Source organism: Mus musculus, chromosome 14 (assembly GCF_000001635.26).
Source record: "Mus musculus strain C57BL/6J chromosome 14, GRCm38.p6 C57BL/6J".
NCBI lineage: Eukaryota > Metazoa > Chordata > Mammalia > Rodentia > Muridae > Mus > Mus musculus.
In genome coordinates, this window is record NC_000080.6 from 48166016 (window position 1) to 48184851 (window position 18836).

General features: G+C 44.3%; 1 protein-coding gene across 6 annotated transcripts in view; it reads left to right on the forward strand.

Moving 5' to 3' along the window:
* Peli2 (pellino 2) overlaps positions 1-18836 on the forward strand; it is a 160802-nt gene that overhangs the window by 45239 nt on the left and 96727 nt on the right. For 5 of the 6 annotated variants that reach the window (XM_006519742.3, XM_011245231.2, NM_033602.2 and 2 more), the window contains exon 2: positions 2182-2311. The exons of the other annotated variant lie outside the window; for it this stretch is intronic. In XM_006519742.3, coding sequence (XP_006519805.1) covers positions 2182-2311 — 130 coding nt within the window. The remainder of the gene's footprint in view (positions 1-2181; positions 2312-18836) is intronic. 6 annotated transcript variants of the gene reach the window in all.

The following is an 18836-nucleotide window of genomic DNA, read 5'->3' on the forward strand; positions in this document are numbered from 1 at the left end:
GCACTTAATCTGATGAGAAACTCGACTTATCTCTTGCCATTGCTTGCCCTTCACTGTCTTGCTTCCACTAGGACTTTGCACTTGCCATTCATTGTCTGGATGCAATAAGAAGGCAGTCTATGCATGCATTGCTGTATTTGTTTAACCTCAGTATCTGTGCATCTATGCACGAACCCAGGCAGTATAAGTTAAATTGTTTCTGCATGTGCTGGCATTTCTGACCCCTTCCCTTTGTGCTGAATGGAGCTTTGAGGCTGTGAAACGGCCTCTCATGAATTGAGGGTTAGAAGAGCATCAGAGTCCATAACAGCTCTTATGGAGTCTGTTTCCCCCTGCTTTTTGCTTTAGCCAGAATGTGACTTTCCCACAGCTCTGTGTCTGTGTTGCTCGGGCCTCTCACCGAAAATGGTTAGTTGTCCCTTGCCCCGGTTTTACGTGTCCTAGGACGAGGATGTTGTTGACCGAATTGGACTAGATGTAAGGGGGATAGGGACAGAGGAAGATGCTGGCAGTCCCATCTTACCCAGCCAGGGAGTGGTACTGGGAGGGGAGGGCCGGGTTTGGAAGAAGGGAATGCAGTTTTGAGCAGAGAGCCACACTGCCTGTGGCACAGTGCCCAGGCTGGGCGCCCCTGACTGGGAGTGTCCCAGTGAGGACACTGTATGACATGAGAAACCTTGACAGACCTCATAGTTTGTCTCCTCCATAGCAGTGAAAACACCTCTCCAACTTGTTGACTATCTTGCCTTTAATTGGTTTACGTATTTCCATATATATATATATATATATATATATATGTATATATATATATATATATATGCTGCTAATCCCGAGTTAAGTGGCATCAGAATATATTCAAGTAAGTCTATGGTGATTGTTTACTTGTGAGTACTTGATACTAGTGATTGCAGACTTAGGCAAAATGTACATTTTTTTTTTTTAAATAAATCTTGCTTGAGGGAAAAAGAGACTCCTAAGACTTGAAACAATTTTTCCTTTAGCATGGAGACATCCTTGGGTAGCTGGAATTCTGCTGGGGTGGGCATGGAAACAGATGACAGGCACAGGACTAATATCTTCGGGGTGATGTAAAACCCCTGTCTGGTAGGGCCATTGGCTCAGCCCTTATAAACACACCCAGACCCCTTTGTTCCAACGTGCTCAGTTCCCAGGGGCCTTACCCTACACCTCCACCACACCTCTCTTCTGTACAAAGTGGGAGGAGTCAAGCCAAGGGTCTATTGGGTAAGACAGAGTAGGCACAGGCCCCCAGACCTGTGGCCCTTCTCTTTGCTGTTCTCAGAGGGCCTAAGAGCAGCTGTGTTTATCCTAGTAAATTTTATACGATTCTCTTCCACATCTTCTCTTGGGAGGAAGTTCTGCCATGGTGCCAGCAAAGAGTCTTAGTCAAATGCTCATGGCCACATGGGATGCTGGTTAAAACATTCAGAGATTAGTAGTTAAGCCATGGTTAGTGCACGCAGTTGAAACCAAATTGTCAGCTGTAATCCCAAATTCCTTGAAACTCTGGCATTAGCTAAATAAATATAAGCAGTCTACCTCAGGACTTGTTTACTTTCCAAGTTTTTTTTTAGAGCTGGGTAAAACTCATGTATAATTTGTACAAGTTGTATTTTTTTTTCTGTTAACCTAGCCGTATAGGATTCAAACAAATGAGAATGCATACAGGATTCAAAACTCTGAAGAAAGTAACTAAATTTAGTGTTTTTGCGAATAAAGATCTTACAGAAAGCATTAACATGATTTGAAAGTAAGAGATGAGGCTTAATTAGCATACTCTTTCCTAACTAGTTCATTTAAAATATTTCTCAAGTGTTTTTCTGAGGTCTGTTAGAATGGCTCTAGCTGAATCCAGCCAGCGTTCATACAGCCTCTACAGGATGCTCATTTGCTTAGTTAGACCCTTGTCTCTTCGGAGGAAGATTTAAAGAGTCCATCTTTATAGAATAGGAAACCTATAATTGCGTGTCCATCACTCTTAAATGAAGTCTCTGGAAGCGATTTGGGCTTTATTGCAGCTGAAGTCTGCTCACAACCCTCTCCTCCTGTGGGGGCTCAGTGAGCAGCTTTCTGGCTATTCCTGCCCTCTTGCACTAATGCTCACACCTAATGCTTTTAAAACTTACAAGCAACTGAACGCTTTTGTTGTCTCTACTTTAGGTACAATGGTGCTTTACCTAATGGTGACAGGGGCAGGAGGAAAAGCAGATTTGCCCTCTATAAGCGGACCTACGCCAGTGGTGTCAAACCCAGCACAATCCACATGGTCTCCACACCACAGGCGTCCAAGGTATGTGGTTGAGGCAAATGGTGATGCCCATATTTCTTGTCAGCTGCTATTTCCTCTTGACTTTTTTTTTTATGTAGGACAGAGCGTCTCAAGTCCATGAGGTTGGGGAATGTTTGTGGAGAGCTGTGCTATGCCCTGTGAGATGTTTAGCAGCAATCTTGACCTTGACCCGTTAGGTCCCCACAGCATCCCTCTTCCCACTCCCCAAGGCTCAAACATATCTGGGGACATTGCAGGATGGCTGGTGGGAGGGGTGGGCAGGGGACGTCGGAAGTCCATCTGCTGTTTTGTTTTAGGAAACATTCATCAGGTTACAGCTGTGTTTGGAAGCTCTGTGATGCTTTTTATCTTAAAGAATTTTTGCATTAGATCGGCAGCTAAACTTCCCAAGGATCTGTTATTTTCCTTCTGTGAGTTGATGTAGCGTGTTGCTACACTGTCTACACATTACTGGGGATTGAGTGTGCGTGATTACCACAATGTGAAGCACTCAGATCTAAGTGGCATAGTATGTTCACAGTGCTTATTTCTCCCCAGTAAGTTTGTTGTGGTTTGAATAAGAATAACACCCTTAGGTTCATATATTTGAACTTGGTCCCCAGTTGTGGTACTGCTTAGGGAGGATTAGAAGGTGTGGAGGAGGTGTGTCACTGAGGGTTGGCTTTGAGGTTTCAAAAGACTCATGCCAGGCCTGTTTTCTCATCTGTGGTTGCTGCCTGCAGATCAGGATCTAAAGCTCTCAACTGCTGCTCCCATGTTGCGCCTGATAGCTTCCTCCATGATGGCCATGGACTAGCAACCCTCTCAAACTGTAAACAGACCACCAAGTGCATTTTTATAAGTTGCCTTGGTCACGGTGTCTCTTCACAGCATTAAGACAGTTCCTAAGACAAAGTTTGAAGTAAATGAAATGTTAATTATTTTAAAGGATTAAATCATGTGTCCTCTGATACATAAGCAAGAGAAATATCTTCAGTTTCCAATCTGGTTTGGCAAGTTATTACACTAATATTACACTATGACTGGTTTTACGTGTTAAACTTATGGCAAGTTTTCTTTCAATGAAATCAACTATTTACTATACAACACCTGCCTTTATAATAATGTATTAATGTGCAATGTTTCTTATGGGGTTTCTGGATGTGTTTGTGATTATGGCTTTGAACAATCTGGGCAAGTCAAGCACTGATCTGTTTTTACTGAACAACAGCCTTCAGAGAACATTACGCTTCCTTGGAGTCAAGTGTAGTGTTCACCCAGAGCGTTAACTGTGACCAGCCTGTGAACACTTGGCTGGTTAAGAGTCCCTGACACAGGGCCTCAGAGAGGCTCTGATAGAATGTACGAGCTTTGGTGGCCTGCTAATAGTGACAGATGAGCAAAAAAGAAGACAACAGGAACCAAAAAGGGTTGTGTCAAGTGGGCAAGGTTGGCTACAGAGAGCAACTGTGAAGACTGGGAGATGACATGGCATTTATAGTAAATCTGGCTTCAACAGGACCTGAAGAATCAGAAGAGAGGCAATAGCAGCAAGCTCTTGGGTGGCCAAGGACACGAGAACAGTCTGTCTTAGTTCCTTCCCCAACCGACCCCCAACAAAATGCCTGACACGTTGGTTGATTGTGGCTGTTTCAGGAGATGCCAGTTATGGTGGCAGTGAAGGCACAGTGGCCAAGTGGCTCGGTCCCTGGTGGGTAGATCTTGCAACAACATCATTTTACTATATGGTGAAACCAGGAGGCAGAGATGGTACTGGGAAGGAGCAGAACACATAGGAAGGCCTCCAGTTGACTCCCAACCAGCCCTGCCTCCCTTCCCGGGTCCTGCAAGCTCCCTAAACAGCGCCATCTGCTGGGCATGGAGCACAGGATCCTGTGCAGGATGCGTCAGAGTGTTTGAAGAAGGAAGACAAGAGACATGCTTGAGAGCACACGATGAGTGCCAAAAGTATTCTTGCAGTACAAATATGGTCCTTTTAATTGTGTAGAGCCGTAGACAACTTCCTTGTCTTGTTTTGGGTCTGCGCTGTTGGTTATTTCCTTCTTTTTCAATGTAACATTTTTATTCATTCTTTGGGAGCTTCACATCCTGCACCCATTATTTCCTTTTGAAATCGGGAGTTTCATGTTATTCAAATGGCTGACAAAAGCCACAGAAAGCTGGGGCTGGAGCATAGTGATAGAGGACTTGCCTAGCGTGTGCAGGGCCCTGAGTTTGCTCCCTAAGAAACACACACACACACACACACACACACACACACACACACACACACACACACACACACATTAATAGAGATTTTGCTTTGATTATCCAAGCTCATTCTGTGATGAAATATGACAGACTTGTAGCTGGCTCTGGAGGAGTACGGCCTCAGCGGCTGGCTCTTCCTTCTCCTGTCCCGGACTCTCTTACTGAACATTGTAGCTTTCGTTATTTTTCCTACATGCTTAGATTTTGCTTCAAGATTTTAAAATCATTCATCTCTCAGTAGTTGTGCGAGTCTGTACTTAAACACATTACCCACAGTACTAAGAATTGGGCACATCAGGTCCCAACCCTCTTTGTAATATGGAAAAAAAAGTATTTTCTCAGAGCCTTGGGTAGATTCTCATTTGCAAGCTAAGCAAATGGACAGTAATAAGCAGAAACCATAGTGTATTTTGGTTACAATCAAATTCTAGCTAAAGAAATAAATAGGAGGGACAGAAGGAGAGAAACCATGATAGAAAGGGTATACGTTGAGAGCCCAATGCTGCTGGAAGACAATGCATGTCCCAAGGGAAGTTATTAACATGGCTGTTCGTCACTCTGCAGTGACTTGAATTTACCATCCCATTTTCCTACTAAAGGTATGCATCTTTAGGAGAGAATCTGGTAGGCTCAGCTTGGCCTTGCCATGGCCAAGGGAGAGAGAAACGGGGGCATGGTGTGTGTGGTGGGAGTGCGGGGTCGTAAACACTGGCCTGTTGCAGCCTTCTTGCCTTTGTACCACTGTCTCAAGGGCTTTGTACTGGGAAATACAGAATATTGTTTGTAATGTGAAAGGGGGTTGAATCTGTTTCCGCCCTTCAGGGACCAGGACCTCAGGCACAGGCTCTGCCCTCCGGGGCCTCTCAGATGCACACCATTGTCTGTGTGACGGTGCCGCTTCTGCTACAGTTGCTCTCTTGGCCTTCCTGCTTCTGGGCTCCGTTCAGTTATGAACGTATTTAACTGAGTCTGTAAGCCAGCCGTCTGGTGGACAGGCAGTGTCGGGGAGCTGACCTCCCAACTCCTAAAGCACCCTTATTATTCTTTCCGTGTCTTTCCGGCCATGGCATCAGACATGACTGCATCCTGCTGCCCTGTTGATGTTGCTGACTTTCCTCGTCCCTGCCTCTGCTCTTTGTGCTGACCTACAGTTTATTCCTTTCTGCCTTTCAGTGACCTGGTGGCTGGCCTGACCCCTTTGTCCTTGTGTCTTCCCCCTGTCTCTATGTTTGGGGCAGAACAAAGGTGCCAATGGTGAAGTCAGTGGGAGATTGGGGCCTCTTAGTCGCCCATGAACGCCCGCATTAAAGCTGAGGCAGATTCCGATGGCAAGCCCATGCTGTTGTGGTATAATCTCTATTTGTGTAATCTGTATGTGTGTACATATTTGCTCTTGGAATGATACAGGTATTCTCTGATAATATAATGTGGTTAGAAGTATCAGAAGTCCCGTTTTACTTCTGGCAGATCTGTTACACAGGCACAAAGCCTCATCTTTTATTCACCCATTCATTTATTCAATAAATATTTATCCAGCACCTTCCACAGCCAGGCATCGTGCCAGGTCTCAGATAGACAGCCTCGAACAAACACATCCGCACGGAGCTGATCGGCCGGTGTGGGCTGTGTGTGAGTGTGTATGCAGCTGTGCTGGGAGAAGTACTAGAGGTGAGGGGAGGAAGGCACAGTGTGGCCAGGCAGGCAGGGGCATTTGAGCTGCTGCTGATGGGGAAGTGTTGGGGGTGGAGCCAACCAGGGATGCAGAGAGATCAGGGCCTAGCTGGAGGACTTCACTTTCTCTGAATGGGAACTGTTGGGTAATGTTAAGCTGAGAGAGTGGCACGATACAACTGAGAATTTACTTTTTATGATGTGGGGAGACTAGTATACTGTTATTCCACCAGTAAATAGTGATGGTACCAGTATCTGATAACAGATATTTTTACCAGCTGCATGTTAAAATTAGTAACATTGCTAGGGAAAAAAAACTTCATCATAATTTTTTCTTACTTAGATTATGTTTTATAGAAATGTCCTTTTTGGGGGTATTTTCACTTTCCAAAAGTAACTAGAAATCACCCTCCCCGCCAGTGTATTTCATAATGGAAAATATTCTCAATATTTGAATAATGTTTAGACTAAGATTAAGTCTCATTAATATGACTGCATGCCCTGGGCTGCTCTTTAATCTGTGTCTTTACCCTCTTTCCATTGCTATGAGAGAGTATGTAAGTAAGGCTGGGTGCCTTCTGAAGAGATTTGCTTGTCTCAACTCTGCTGGCAGCTTACACCTGTATCCTGGCTATCACAGCTTGGTGGAAATGCAGGTGGGAGCAAGTCAAGTGCTGCCGGGGCGTGTACTAGCCCGGAAATGGAGCAGATATCCCGGAGCTATTTGTTCCCATTGCTGGTTCTCATAGGAACTTACCCAGTGTCCCTACCTCACCTTCTCTCTGAGATCAGTACTCATCCATTCTGAGGGTGGCGCCCTGTGGCCTCCCTCTTACAGATGCACCACCATTCAGCATAGCTAGATCAGGAACCATGCTGCCAGCACATAAGCCTTGGGGACCAGCCACACCCACACTGCAGCGGTGTATATGAGTTGGTCCAGCTGTAGCAGTTGATGAAGCACTCTGAGCATCAACAGTGACTGTGGGAGTCGGTAAAGCTGATATAATCTTCAGTGTTCGCTCTGTAGCTTGAGCTGATCCGCAGAGTTCATCGAGGTCCACTTTTGAAGTGTGTGTCTTGGTGGCACTGGGAAGTGTAGCGGCTCTGCTTCAGGAGAGGTACCAGCTCCTCCGCGTCTACAGACTGTTCACCGGTGCTGCTTTGGAGTTCTTTGGCTTTACATGGTCTTGATTTTGGTTTCCTTTATAGTCATTTTGTTATAATCCTTCAGTTCATAGTTTGTTTGGTTTGGTTTGGTAAGACAGGGTATGATGTGTAGTTTAGGCTAGCCCCAAACTCACTGTCCCCCTGCCTCGGCCTCGTGACTTTATGTATGAGTCACCACACTCTACTCTCTGTTTGGTAGTTTGACGTTCAATAATTAATGAATGAAATTATTATAGATGATTTAGTTAATTCAGTGAAGTATGTTCAGGCAACAGTGTTTTGATAAGGCTTTTCCGTTAGGCGCTGTAAGTTTGTATATCTTACCTATAAGAGAAGAAAATAATGAAGTAATGAACCACAGAGCTGGATGTATCTTGATCCTCTACTGGGTACAAACTCGTAAAACAAATCACGTCATTTCTAGAACGAGAAGCTACTTATCTTGTGCCTGGTAAAAACGCAGGCACGAGTAAGCTTCTATATGGTTAAAGCAGCGGCTTGCAAAAGCTCCTTATTAATGAGTGTTGTCTGAGACCACGCCGTGCAGTTCACATGATTTTCTGACAGAGTACCAGGACTTCCAGTATAGTTCTTGTAGGAAACGATCATGTCAGCTTAAATTTATGGTTCCAATCATTACACAACACATTTACTGAGATGAAAAAAAAAACCACTTTGGAAAACTTACAAAACCAAAGCAGTAAAATTTGAGTCATCAAGAGTGAAGCTCCACCCATTTCACATAGAGGTCCAGTGATTTACTTAAGATGCAATTCGGAGGACTTTGAAGATGGTGTGATGGCTTTTGTTGATTTCGTGCAGCTGGAAGGAGTGACATCTGAAAAATATTAAGCTTTACTGTGGTTCTGAAGAAGAATTCATGAAAAATAGTTTCCAGGAGCCATACTTACAGGAAAACCTTACGGATTTTGCACAGATGATGTAAGGAGCTAGGGAGAAGGAGCTCTCGTTGGATGCTGTCTCCCTGGTGTTTTGCTGTGCCTGGATGATTTGGAAGATAAGCTAAGGAAACCTTGTAATATTTTATATTGAAGAATTTGTTACTTCACATCAGATACACACTAGAGTTTAATAGCATTCCGAAGAACCCGGAATATTGAGTAATTGAGCCTCCTGGGCAGCCTGTTGCAACTTGTATCGACTTAGCTCTGATGTCTTACAAAGGATTGAAGATTCACTTGTGCAGAGACTGGGAGGTAGCAGTTGGCCAGTTAGAGTTTTTAAAGGGTTTGGCTTTGGTGGGTAACAATGTAACTGACATTATGTGAAGTTTTTCTTTATTTTTAAGAATAAGAAACTGTAATGCCAACAAGGCCAGAGTTAGTTGACAGGTAATTGATGGTAAAACACATGTAAAACCAAATAAAGGTGAGTGTGGTAGTGAGTCAGAATGTGTTAGAACCAAACCTGAAAAGAAACAAAAGCAAGAATTCCAGGAGAAAAGTATTATCCAACAGCTTATATGACCATGGACATTCTATAGACTACAAATATGACTAATGCATTATTAACTTCAAACAGTATCTTTAAAATTTATTGATCCCTACGATTCGACCAGTTGTTTACGGAATACTGTAGAGTGAAAGTAGAAATCACACCTAATAAGTAATTCTCATGGCTTAGCTGATGGTAGTAATAGTAGGTGTGTGAAGTCTAATTGTGGTTAGAGCGAGAACAGGGGCATTGAGTGTGGATTGAGCAGAGGGGCTAGGAGCTGCTCCTCCAGCACAGGCAGGGTCCTTGTGTGTGCACACTCTTTTGCCTGCCCCCTTCAACTAACTGGAGCAGAGGAAGAACTTGGCGTCTTTAGTCAAATCCTAGTTCAGACATTGAGCCACGTGTGCCAATACGTCAAAGAAAGGATCATGCTAACAATTTCTAAGAACTAACAGATGGCTTGGAAATTAGTGGGATGACTCGACAGATGATTGATGCCATTGCCTGCCACACTTGAATGTAGTTTCATAGTATGGATACTAGAAAATGTATGGGAATGTTCGTAAGTATTTAAAACCAGCGTCACTTGCAGTTTTAGGATTTGAAACAGCGTAATTCCTTATCAGTACTCTTCCGTAGCCTTTTGTAAGCCTTTCAAGTAGGTTTCAATATATTGTATAATATAGCTTAAATTAAAATTAGAAGTCTGATTCGAGATTCCTACATTGAGTACTTCCAAAAGGGTGGCGTATTGATAGGGAATATTGGGATTGCCCTACTTTCAGCAATCAGAAAGTTTAGCACTAATGTTTTCTGTGTGCTCTACCACTTGTTTCATATTTTCAAGTGCTAATAACTGTGTGTGTGACTGTGCTTTGCTGTGTAGTGTGAACAGAAGAACTCACACTTTCTTTTTTGTTTGTTTGTTTTTGTTTTTTGTTGTTTTGTTTTATATACTTTTTATTAGGTATTTTCCTCATTTACATTTCCAATGCTATCCCAAAAGTCTCCCATACCCTCCCACCCACTCCCCTACCCACCCACTCCCACTTTTTGGCCCTGGCGTTCCCCTGTACTGAGACAAATAAGGTCTGCACAACCAATGGGCCTCTCTTTCCAGTGATGGCCGACTAGGCCATCTTTTGATACATATGCAGCTAGAGACACGAGCTCCGGGGTACTGGTTAATTCATAATGTTGTTCTACCTATAGGGTTGCAGATCCCTTTAGCTCCTTGGGTACTTTCTCTAGCTCCTCCATTGGGGGCCCTGTGATCCATCCAATAGCTGACTGTGAGCATCCACTTCTGTGTTTGCTAGGCCCTGGCATAGTCTCACAAGACACAGCTATATCTGGGTCCTTTCAGCAAAATCTTGCTAGTATATGCAATGGTGTCAGCGTTTGGAAGCTGATTATGGGATGGAACCCTGGATATGGCAGGCTCTAGATGGTCCATCCTTTTGACACAGTTCCAAGCTTTGTCTCTGAGATTCTCTGATATGCACTTCATAGGTAGTTACCCCATCTGCATGCAAGGGGCCTGGGCCTTACTGTTTGGTTGCCTTCATGGCAAAAGGAACCCTGCACATTAAGTCAGGAACTTCTAAGAGGGATTAACATGAATTATCCAGATGGGCCCAGTGTAATCACAAGGGCCCTTAACAGTGGAAGGGAGGGTTTTTGATGAATAGCTTGGAGAGAGAGATGAGGGCAGAGGGGCAAAGGGGGCATTGAGGTAGAGGAAGAGGACTATAAATCAGAGTGGCTGCATCCTCTAGAAGCTGGGGACAAGCCTGTCAGCCAGCAAGGAAACGAGCACTTAAGTCTTACCTTCATAGGGACTGCAGGCAACCCCAGTGGCTTGGAAAGTCTTCCCTGGGACTTGCTCACTCCTTGTTGTCAGCCTGGTGTGATTCTGGCAGAGGATCCAGTGTGCATGCTGAATACTGGTGGACAGATCTACAAGGAAACTTAGTGTGGTTTTAGCAGCAGAGGCCTTTGAAGATATGTTACAACAGCAAGAGAAAACTTATACCTACTGTTCTATGGGAAATTAAATACAAAATGCCTGTATTTGTGATTAGTTCTTAGTCTTGTGCTAGAGGAAACAAAGATATTGGGAAAATATGACAACTGGGGGATGATGAACAATTTTGTATATAGAGAATTAAAACAGGAAATCTCAAGTCGAGCACTTGGCGTCTTTAATTAACACTAATTATCTACATTACATTTATACAATAATTGTAATTTTGACCCAATGCTTGTGTTAGTTGGCAAAACAATTTGTGGTGTTCTTAAAGGAAAATTCCAGTGACTTGTTTCAGCATATCAGTGTTGGAGAGTGATTTTTATCTATAATTATGCTTTTAATCAATTAGCTGAACTATAACCCAGTTGGTCACTTGGAACCCTCTTTTTGTTGAAGAAGGGAGTCTTTTCTTATAACTTCCCCTTTGAAAACACTGAGCACTAAAAACTCAGGTGATCTTTATTTAGACTGCATTTTTAAAGTGTCGAAAACAAAACAAAACAAACAGACAGAAATAACCTTGGCCAGTTGACTCATCTCACTAAGGTGTGCATGCTGCCCGGGGCCCCAGAGTGCTGTCTTACTGATGCTGAGTAAATTCCCTAGAGAACAGGGACTAAAACTGAGCCCAGATTGCTTCTGACTGTCTTCCCCACTCCCCAACCCCCCCATCCCCTGGAAATGTGGCTCAGAAACCCCATGCATTGCCAGGCAAGGGCAGCCGTGGTGACACAGTGAGTTAATACAATTCTTGCTCCTAGGAGTGGAAGCTGCCAGGCTGGTGAGACTGCTCAATGGGAGAAGTGCTCACTGCACATGAACAAAGATCCAAGTTTAGGACTGGCACCTCCGTAAGAGCCCAGTGCAACAGCATGTAAGCACATCTGTAACCCTGGCACCCACCGGGGTGCAGAGAAAGGCAAATCCCCAGAATGTGCTGGCCAGGCAAGCCAGGGAGCTCTGAGGTTAGTGAGAGACCTGTCTCAAAAAAGTACAATGGAGAAAAGTAGTGGAAGACACCTGATGTCAATGTCTGGCTACCACATGCGCATTCAACTTGCGTGCATAAGTGTGTGTACACACAGAGGTACACACGCATGCATGTGCATGCACACACACAGTTGAAATTGGAAGCTGTCTTGTAGTTGAATTGGCAGTACCAGTGGTTAGTGAAATTGGTGTTCTGCAGAGAGCCCATCCACAGATGGACCAGTGATGGAGGCTTGGCTTCAATTATAGCTAGTCTGTTTGCAGTGGTGGTTTTGATAGCGTGCTGTACAGGGGCAGGGCAATGCGTCCAGTGTAGCTGATAACGGTGATGGACTGTAGAGGGGAGCCGGGTATCGGGCTGGCTAGGAATGAATGCTGTTGGTTTAGACCCTTGTGCTTCATTCAGAACACAATGTTCTTGCAAAAGTGTCTCAGCTTCTTTGAAACCCGATGTAACTGCACCCAGTACTACTTAGGTTTGTGCACTCGGTTGATGGTATCCATGTTCTAGGTAAGGAAGTTGTGGCCGCTGACCCCTTTGGTTTCGAATGCTGAGTGAGCAGAGGTGCTCGCTTGGACTGTATTCTCTTTCCATTCCCAGCTGTCCCCCGAGCTCCTCACAGTGTTCTCTTCCTCTTTTCTCCCCAAATAGCCTCTCCCCGCACAACTCTGTGCTTTTATCAGTAACATCTGCATTTGTTAACATAAGCTTCAGTCTCCTCTACTAACCTGCACTCTCACCTCTCAGGACTCTCCTCCCCTAGCCTCAGAGAGACGTCCTCTCCTCTCTGTGCACTTACATGGAGTGAAGAGTTGTTGACTGGCTCTCCTCTAAGGCAGGAACGCGTGCATTTCTGCTCTCCTGCTGACTGGCTCGATGTGCTCTGCTTACACAGACGCTGTTACCTGCTTAGGCCCTGTCCTGGGACAGCAGGTTATCCTGAAGGTCGGCCAGCTCGTGACTAAGGCAATACTTGGAATGGGTCAACTGCCTGCTGTAGGTAGTGGTAGCAATTGGCTAACGCACACTGATGTTAGTGAGGTGGTCTCTGGAAAGAAGGACACATAAAAAACTCATAGTGGGCACTGGTTTCATGAAACCTGGCATCTACACTCGTGTACTGGCTGTGGAGATGTTACGAGGACCTTGTGGCTAAAGTGCATTGGTGGATTAAAGTTGAAACTGAATTTGGACATAGGCTTCCTCTGTGAACTTGATAATGTAAATTTATTGTTTCCTTAGCTCCCAGCAGCAAAGCATTACTACAACGAAGCAGATTCTGAATCATTGAGTGCACTGACTTTGAAGGTCAGAGATTTCCTCACTGGAGAATGCAGTCAGCGAAGAGAATACCGTGATCCGGCCTTCTCGAGGGAAGGTGCGTCTGGCTCAGCACAGCTCGTTGCTCAGGCATTCCTCATCTGCCCACTGAGTTACACCATTGTTAAACAAGAACAAATTAGATGTTTAAAAAAAAAGATTTTTTTTTCCTGTTGGTCATAATAGTAATGTCTGGTAGAAATTGTTGGACATCAGCGATCTTTTCTATCAATCCTTAAAAAGAAACTCATTGTTTTTATTATTGTATCAGTCAGGGTTCTCTAAAGGGACAGCATCCGTAGAATGACTGTGTATTAAAAGGAGGTTCCTTAGATCAACTTGCACAGCACAGCCCAAGTGGTCTAACAGTGGCTGGCGCACCGCAGGCAGGCAGGCAGGCAGAGTGTGGCAGTGCTCAGACCATGCGGTGGGATGTCCCAGTAGTCCCTGATCGGAGCTGAAGGCCTGGAAGATGCCTGTGGAGCTTCTGGTCTTCAGTCTACAAGGGAAACCTGAAAAGGAGCGCAGCAGTGTTGGCAGCAGGATGGGTGGACTTGCCAGCAAGAGTGAAGGCAGGCAGATAGGCAACACAGTTCCTCTTCCATCTTCCTTTATCTGGGCTTGAAGGAAGGTACCACTTACACCAGGGTGGGCCTTTCCCTCTTTGAACTAGTCTGACAAGGAAATCCGTCACAGTTGTCCCCAGTGCTTGCTTTTTAGTGGATCCCTGATCCAGACAACCAACATTACCACTACAGTTATGTTCCTTTGCAGCCTCGTCTCATAAATATAAGAATGCCATTAAATTAAAAAAAAATACCTATTCTGTGTGTGTTTGGGCAGACATGTCATGGTGTATGCGTGGAATCAGCTTGTGGGAACCAGCTCTCTCCTTCTACCATGAGGGTCCCATGGGTTGAATCTGTTATGAGCTTGCTGGCAAGTGTCCTCACTTGCAGAGACTACTTGCTTGCTCCACAGTGCCATGTTGGATCATCCAAATAGCATTGAGACTTAAGTCTTACAAGCAGAGTAGGCCTGGTGTCGAATCTGCTGGTTGTCAGTGAGTTGAACGACACTTCTGCAGAATAGAGCTTACCTAGTCTTTTGAATTTCTTCCTACTTACTGCTTAGCACGTGATGCTGAGTGTTAGCCCAGGGTCTCATATATTACAGGTGCACATCCTACCTCTGTATACCCCCAGGTCTGGTATCTTTCATTTATTTTGACTTTTTCTTAGCATGCACACATTTTACATGTGGAATTTGATGCTTTTTCACAAAGCAAACACCTATTTACACAGCCCCCAGGCCAAGGAGCCAGTACCCTGCCAGAGCCCCAGAGGTCCTCTTGCTCCCCAGTTGGCTACCATGTTGTCCACCATTCAGCCCAGAAGCCACTTGTGAACATCTTTAAAAAACGGGACCCACTGTGTGAACATCTCTATTTCTGACTCCTTTGGTGTAGAATCATATTTGTAAATGAAATACTCTTATGTTGGGTGCAGGAGTTTTTTTTATTGTTATTTAATGTTTTGTGTGGATATTATTCTAATAACTAATATGCCTAAAAGTTTTGATAGTACTAAAATCCCAGTTAAATTTTTGGTTTCTGATATTTGGTATTTTAAAAGCCTTACACCTTAGGGTGTAAAGTCAGGATAAATACAAGTTAATCATAGCTACCAGTATTTATGCTTAAGTTGGAATTCTAGCTTTTGCTGCAAGTGAAAAATCTATTTTCATTTGGGAAATTGCTAAACTTGCTAAAGCAGCAATAATTTTGTAGAGCTGAATATTCCAGGGAAAACTCCAACATTCTATATTATTCTTTTAATACTGTGGTATGTTGCTGTTTTCCTCTGGAAAACACTTTTAAAGCTTACTGACGACCGTGTTTCTCTTAGTTTCCACGTTTTTGAGGTCTGGAGGTAGCTTGACTTAGAAGTCAGGGATGGTGTGGACCAGTGTGGGTGGTCCTGACTGGATGCTCCGCTCCTTGCTGTCTGTGGGGCTTAGGACATGCTCTCTAAGCACATTTCTCCAGAGTTGCTGGTGAGAATCAGGCAGGATTGATGGTATTCCCATTCCCTGTCTTCCAGGTAGGCTCTAGGGAACCAGGAACTGTTTTTACTGACTGGGCAAGGGCTTGAGAGCTTCCCTGCTTGAATACAAAAATCAGCTTTAAAATCACGACGCTGGTTACCACTTTCATTTTTGGCTTTAGTGTTAATATTTTTGTTTTCTAATTTACCGTTGCTCTTGTTTGTTTTTGAACCGTTGTTGGCTAACACTCCAGTCAACCTGCTGAACTTGCACTTCATCTTTTGTTAATGCTAAGTTTGTAGTGAGTGCTCCCTGCTCTGCACTCCCACCAGGAAAGGAGAGAAGGTTCCTTCTAAGCTAAGGGCCAGAGTGTTCCAGCCTCAGCACTGTTAGTAGCTAGCTCCTTGTTGTGGGGAATGCTTCAATTCACTAGATCTCAGGGGCATCCATCCTCAGTCACGACTGCCAAAGAGGTCCCCAGACATTCCTCATCTTGGGAGTCCTAGATGTCAGTTAAGGAACATTGATTTAGACTGTTCAGCTTTAGTCAGTATGGAATCTAGAATTACACTCCCCAGGCCGAATTCCCAACCCCCTTTGGCTGAGTGAGAACCACTACAACAGTCCAATACTCAGTTCTCAAGTGAAAGAATAAATATTTACTCCAGCTCTCAAGTTGGAATCACATAAACTGTGTACATGTAAAGTTCTTAAAGAATAACCTCTATACAGTGTAAATCCCCGTTGACCACTATTAATTATTACCTATATAATTCTAGACTAAAATACAAAAAGCGTGGTTTAAAGTAATAAAAGAGCACCAGGAAATGCAATAGATCTGGAAGTTATGTTCAAGGAGATAAAAGAGACTAAAGGAGTGGTGATCTCTGGGCAAGATCCCACCCAGCTAAGCTTATTGTTTGTGTTTGGAGTTGAACAAGAAATAGTTTGGACTTTTAATCTGCAATGAACAACAATCCAGAAATGGAGGGCACACTTTTGATCCAGATCTTGAGGCTGGAAGACACAGGCTTTTGATCTGGATGTTGAGGAACAGTGACCATGAAAAGTTTAGGCCCAGGAATGACGGTACACATTTTAATCCCAAGAGACAGAGTCAAGCAAATCTCTGAGTTCAAGGCCAGTGTAGATAGAGCAAGTTCTAGGTGAAGGAAAGCTTAAGTCTAGGTGTGGTGGTGCATGCCTTTAGCTTGACTTAGGAGTCAGGGATGGTGTGGACCAGTGTGGCTGGTCCTGACTGGATGCAATTAGGAGACATGGCCATACAGATCATTGAGATCAAGGTCAACCTACAGAGCAAGATTTAGGACAGCCAAGCTTAGGCAGTGAAGGAGTTAAAAGATAGAAAGTTGGTAATAGAATAAGGGTGGCCATGTTCCAGTCCCAGACAGCAGCAGAACTTGACAGCTTTGGCCAAGTACCTCTGGCTTTAGAGTCAAGAATGAAGGGACTACTGGAACAATTGGTGCTGGTTACCTAGAGCTAAGAAATTAGCGGTGATTAAGAAGAGCCCAGCATCACTGAGGTGAAATCTGGGAAGTGTTTTCTGAGAGCACAAAGAAGCTGTGTTCCAGAGATAGCCAACTTTGTATCATGTGCAGCAGCTGTACATGGGAATGTGTAAGAATCTCCCAGGTGGTACTGGTTTTGAAGGCATGAAGGGGTCATGGTGAGCAGCTGAGGCTTGGCACTGTGAGAGGCCAGGGAAAGCCATTGGTGAAGGTGCAGCCTCAGTGGCAATTGATTGCTCAGGACTGAAGGGGTCACGCAAAGAAGTTGAGATTTAGGTCTATGATGAGAGCCTGTGAGAGGCTATTGGTGAAGTCCAGTTGAAGCAGAAAACCCCAGTAAATTGGGGATGCCAGTATCATGTGATGATCACCAAGAACAGCAGCAGCTGTGGAGTGAAGTCATCCAGACCCTAGAGTGCTACAGAGGGCAGAGCTGGAGAAGTGATAAAAGCCCTCTAGAGGAGCCCAGAAGATCATGCATGGATCCCAGACATTGGAACAAGAAGCTGAGAAGTTGAAATTCCCTGGGAAACCACAAGATATTAAAGATGTCAGAGCTATGGGATACCTGCTGAGGAAAGCTGCTAACAGGAAATGGAACCAGCATAGGTAAAAGAAGTTTGTTGCAGACAAGGTGAAAAAGGAGTTGGAGATCCGGAGACCACCTTGACACCAGACATGGTGATGCAGAGTTTGGAGTTTGCCCAGCTGGTTTCCTGTCTTGCTTGGGGATTACAGTTAAATGAATAGATGCGTCGCAGAAGAGACTTTGGACATTCAACCTTTAACATTGCTGAAGTTAACTAAAGAGTATGGGGACTTTGGATATTGGACTGAATGTATTTTTTATTATGCTATTTTTAGGTATGGCACCCATAGACTCATATGTTTGAACAAGCCTATGGGGCCAGGAATGGAATGTGATGGTTTGAACATGCCTGGCCTATTTGGAGGTATGGCCTTATTGGAGTAGGTATGGCCTTGTTGGAAGAAATGTGTCACTGTGGGCATGGGCTTTAAGACCTCATTCTAGTTTTTTGGATGGCATCTTCTCCTAGCAGCCTTCAGATGAAGATGTAGAACTCTCAGGTCCTCCTGTACCATACCTGCCTAGACACTGCCATGCTCCTGCCTTGATGATAATGAACTGATCCTGTTGATCTGTAAGCCAGCCCCAATTAAATGTTGTCCTTATAAGAGTTGCCTTGGTCATGGTGTCTGTTCACAGCAGTACAACCTGAACTAAACTAAGACAGTAACTTTAAGCATTTTTTTTTTAATACAGTGGAGGCAGAGGTTTACCTGGGAATCCATAGGGCATTGGGTCTGGGAATCTCTGTAGGTACCAAATCCACAGATGCCCTAGTGCCTTGTATAAAATTGAGCAGTGTTTTACAGGAACCACATACATCCACCCAAATACTTGACTCACCTCTATATTAAGTCCCTAATAAGATGTAAAAGCCATGTAAGTAATTGTTACACTGTAGGCTACCTTGGGATGTGCCCACACATCATTTCTGTAGATGCATTATACTTGACCTGTGACAAATGGAAACTTTGTGTTTTGTAATATCATGAAGGGACTACCACTACCATTACTACTACTACTACTGTTGCTGTGGCTGCTCTTCTTCCCAACATAATACTTTTATTGATTACTTGGGGATTTCATACACTCACTTAATGTTCCTCCCAGGTCCACCCACTCACCTTTGTACCTCCCCTCAAAAAGTAAAAAACACACCAAGTCCAATTTGTGTTGCCCATATACTCATTGGAGAATGATCAAACTCCCGATGACCAGCTCCTTAAAAATAACCGAGTTGTTCCCCAGCTCCCCGCACCCTCCTCTGCCCCCTAGTCTCTCCTGAAGCCATCAACTGAAGATCTGCACTTCAGCATCTTTGCAAAAATGGTTTGCTGTGTGGACTGTTTCTGTTGGGGGTGGGGCAGTTGTTATAGAAGCTTTCAGTGTCTCTCATTCTCAGTTATGAGTCTGCAGTCATCAGCACCATTGCCAAAGAAGCCTCCTTGTGCCTGACAGCCAGTGGC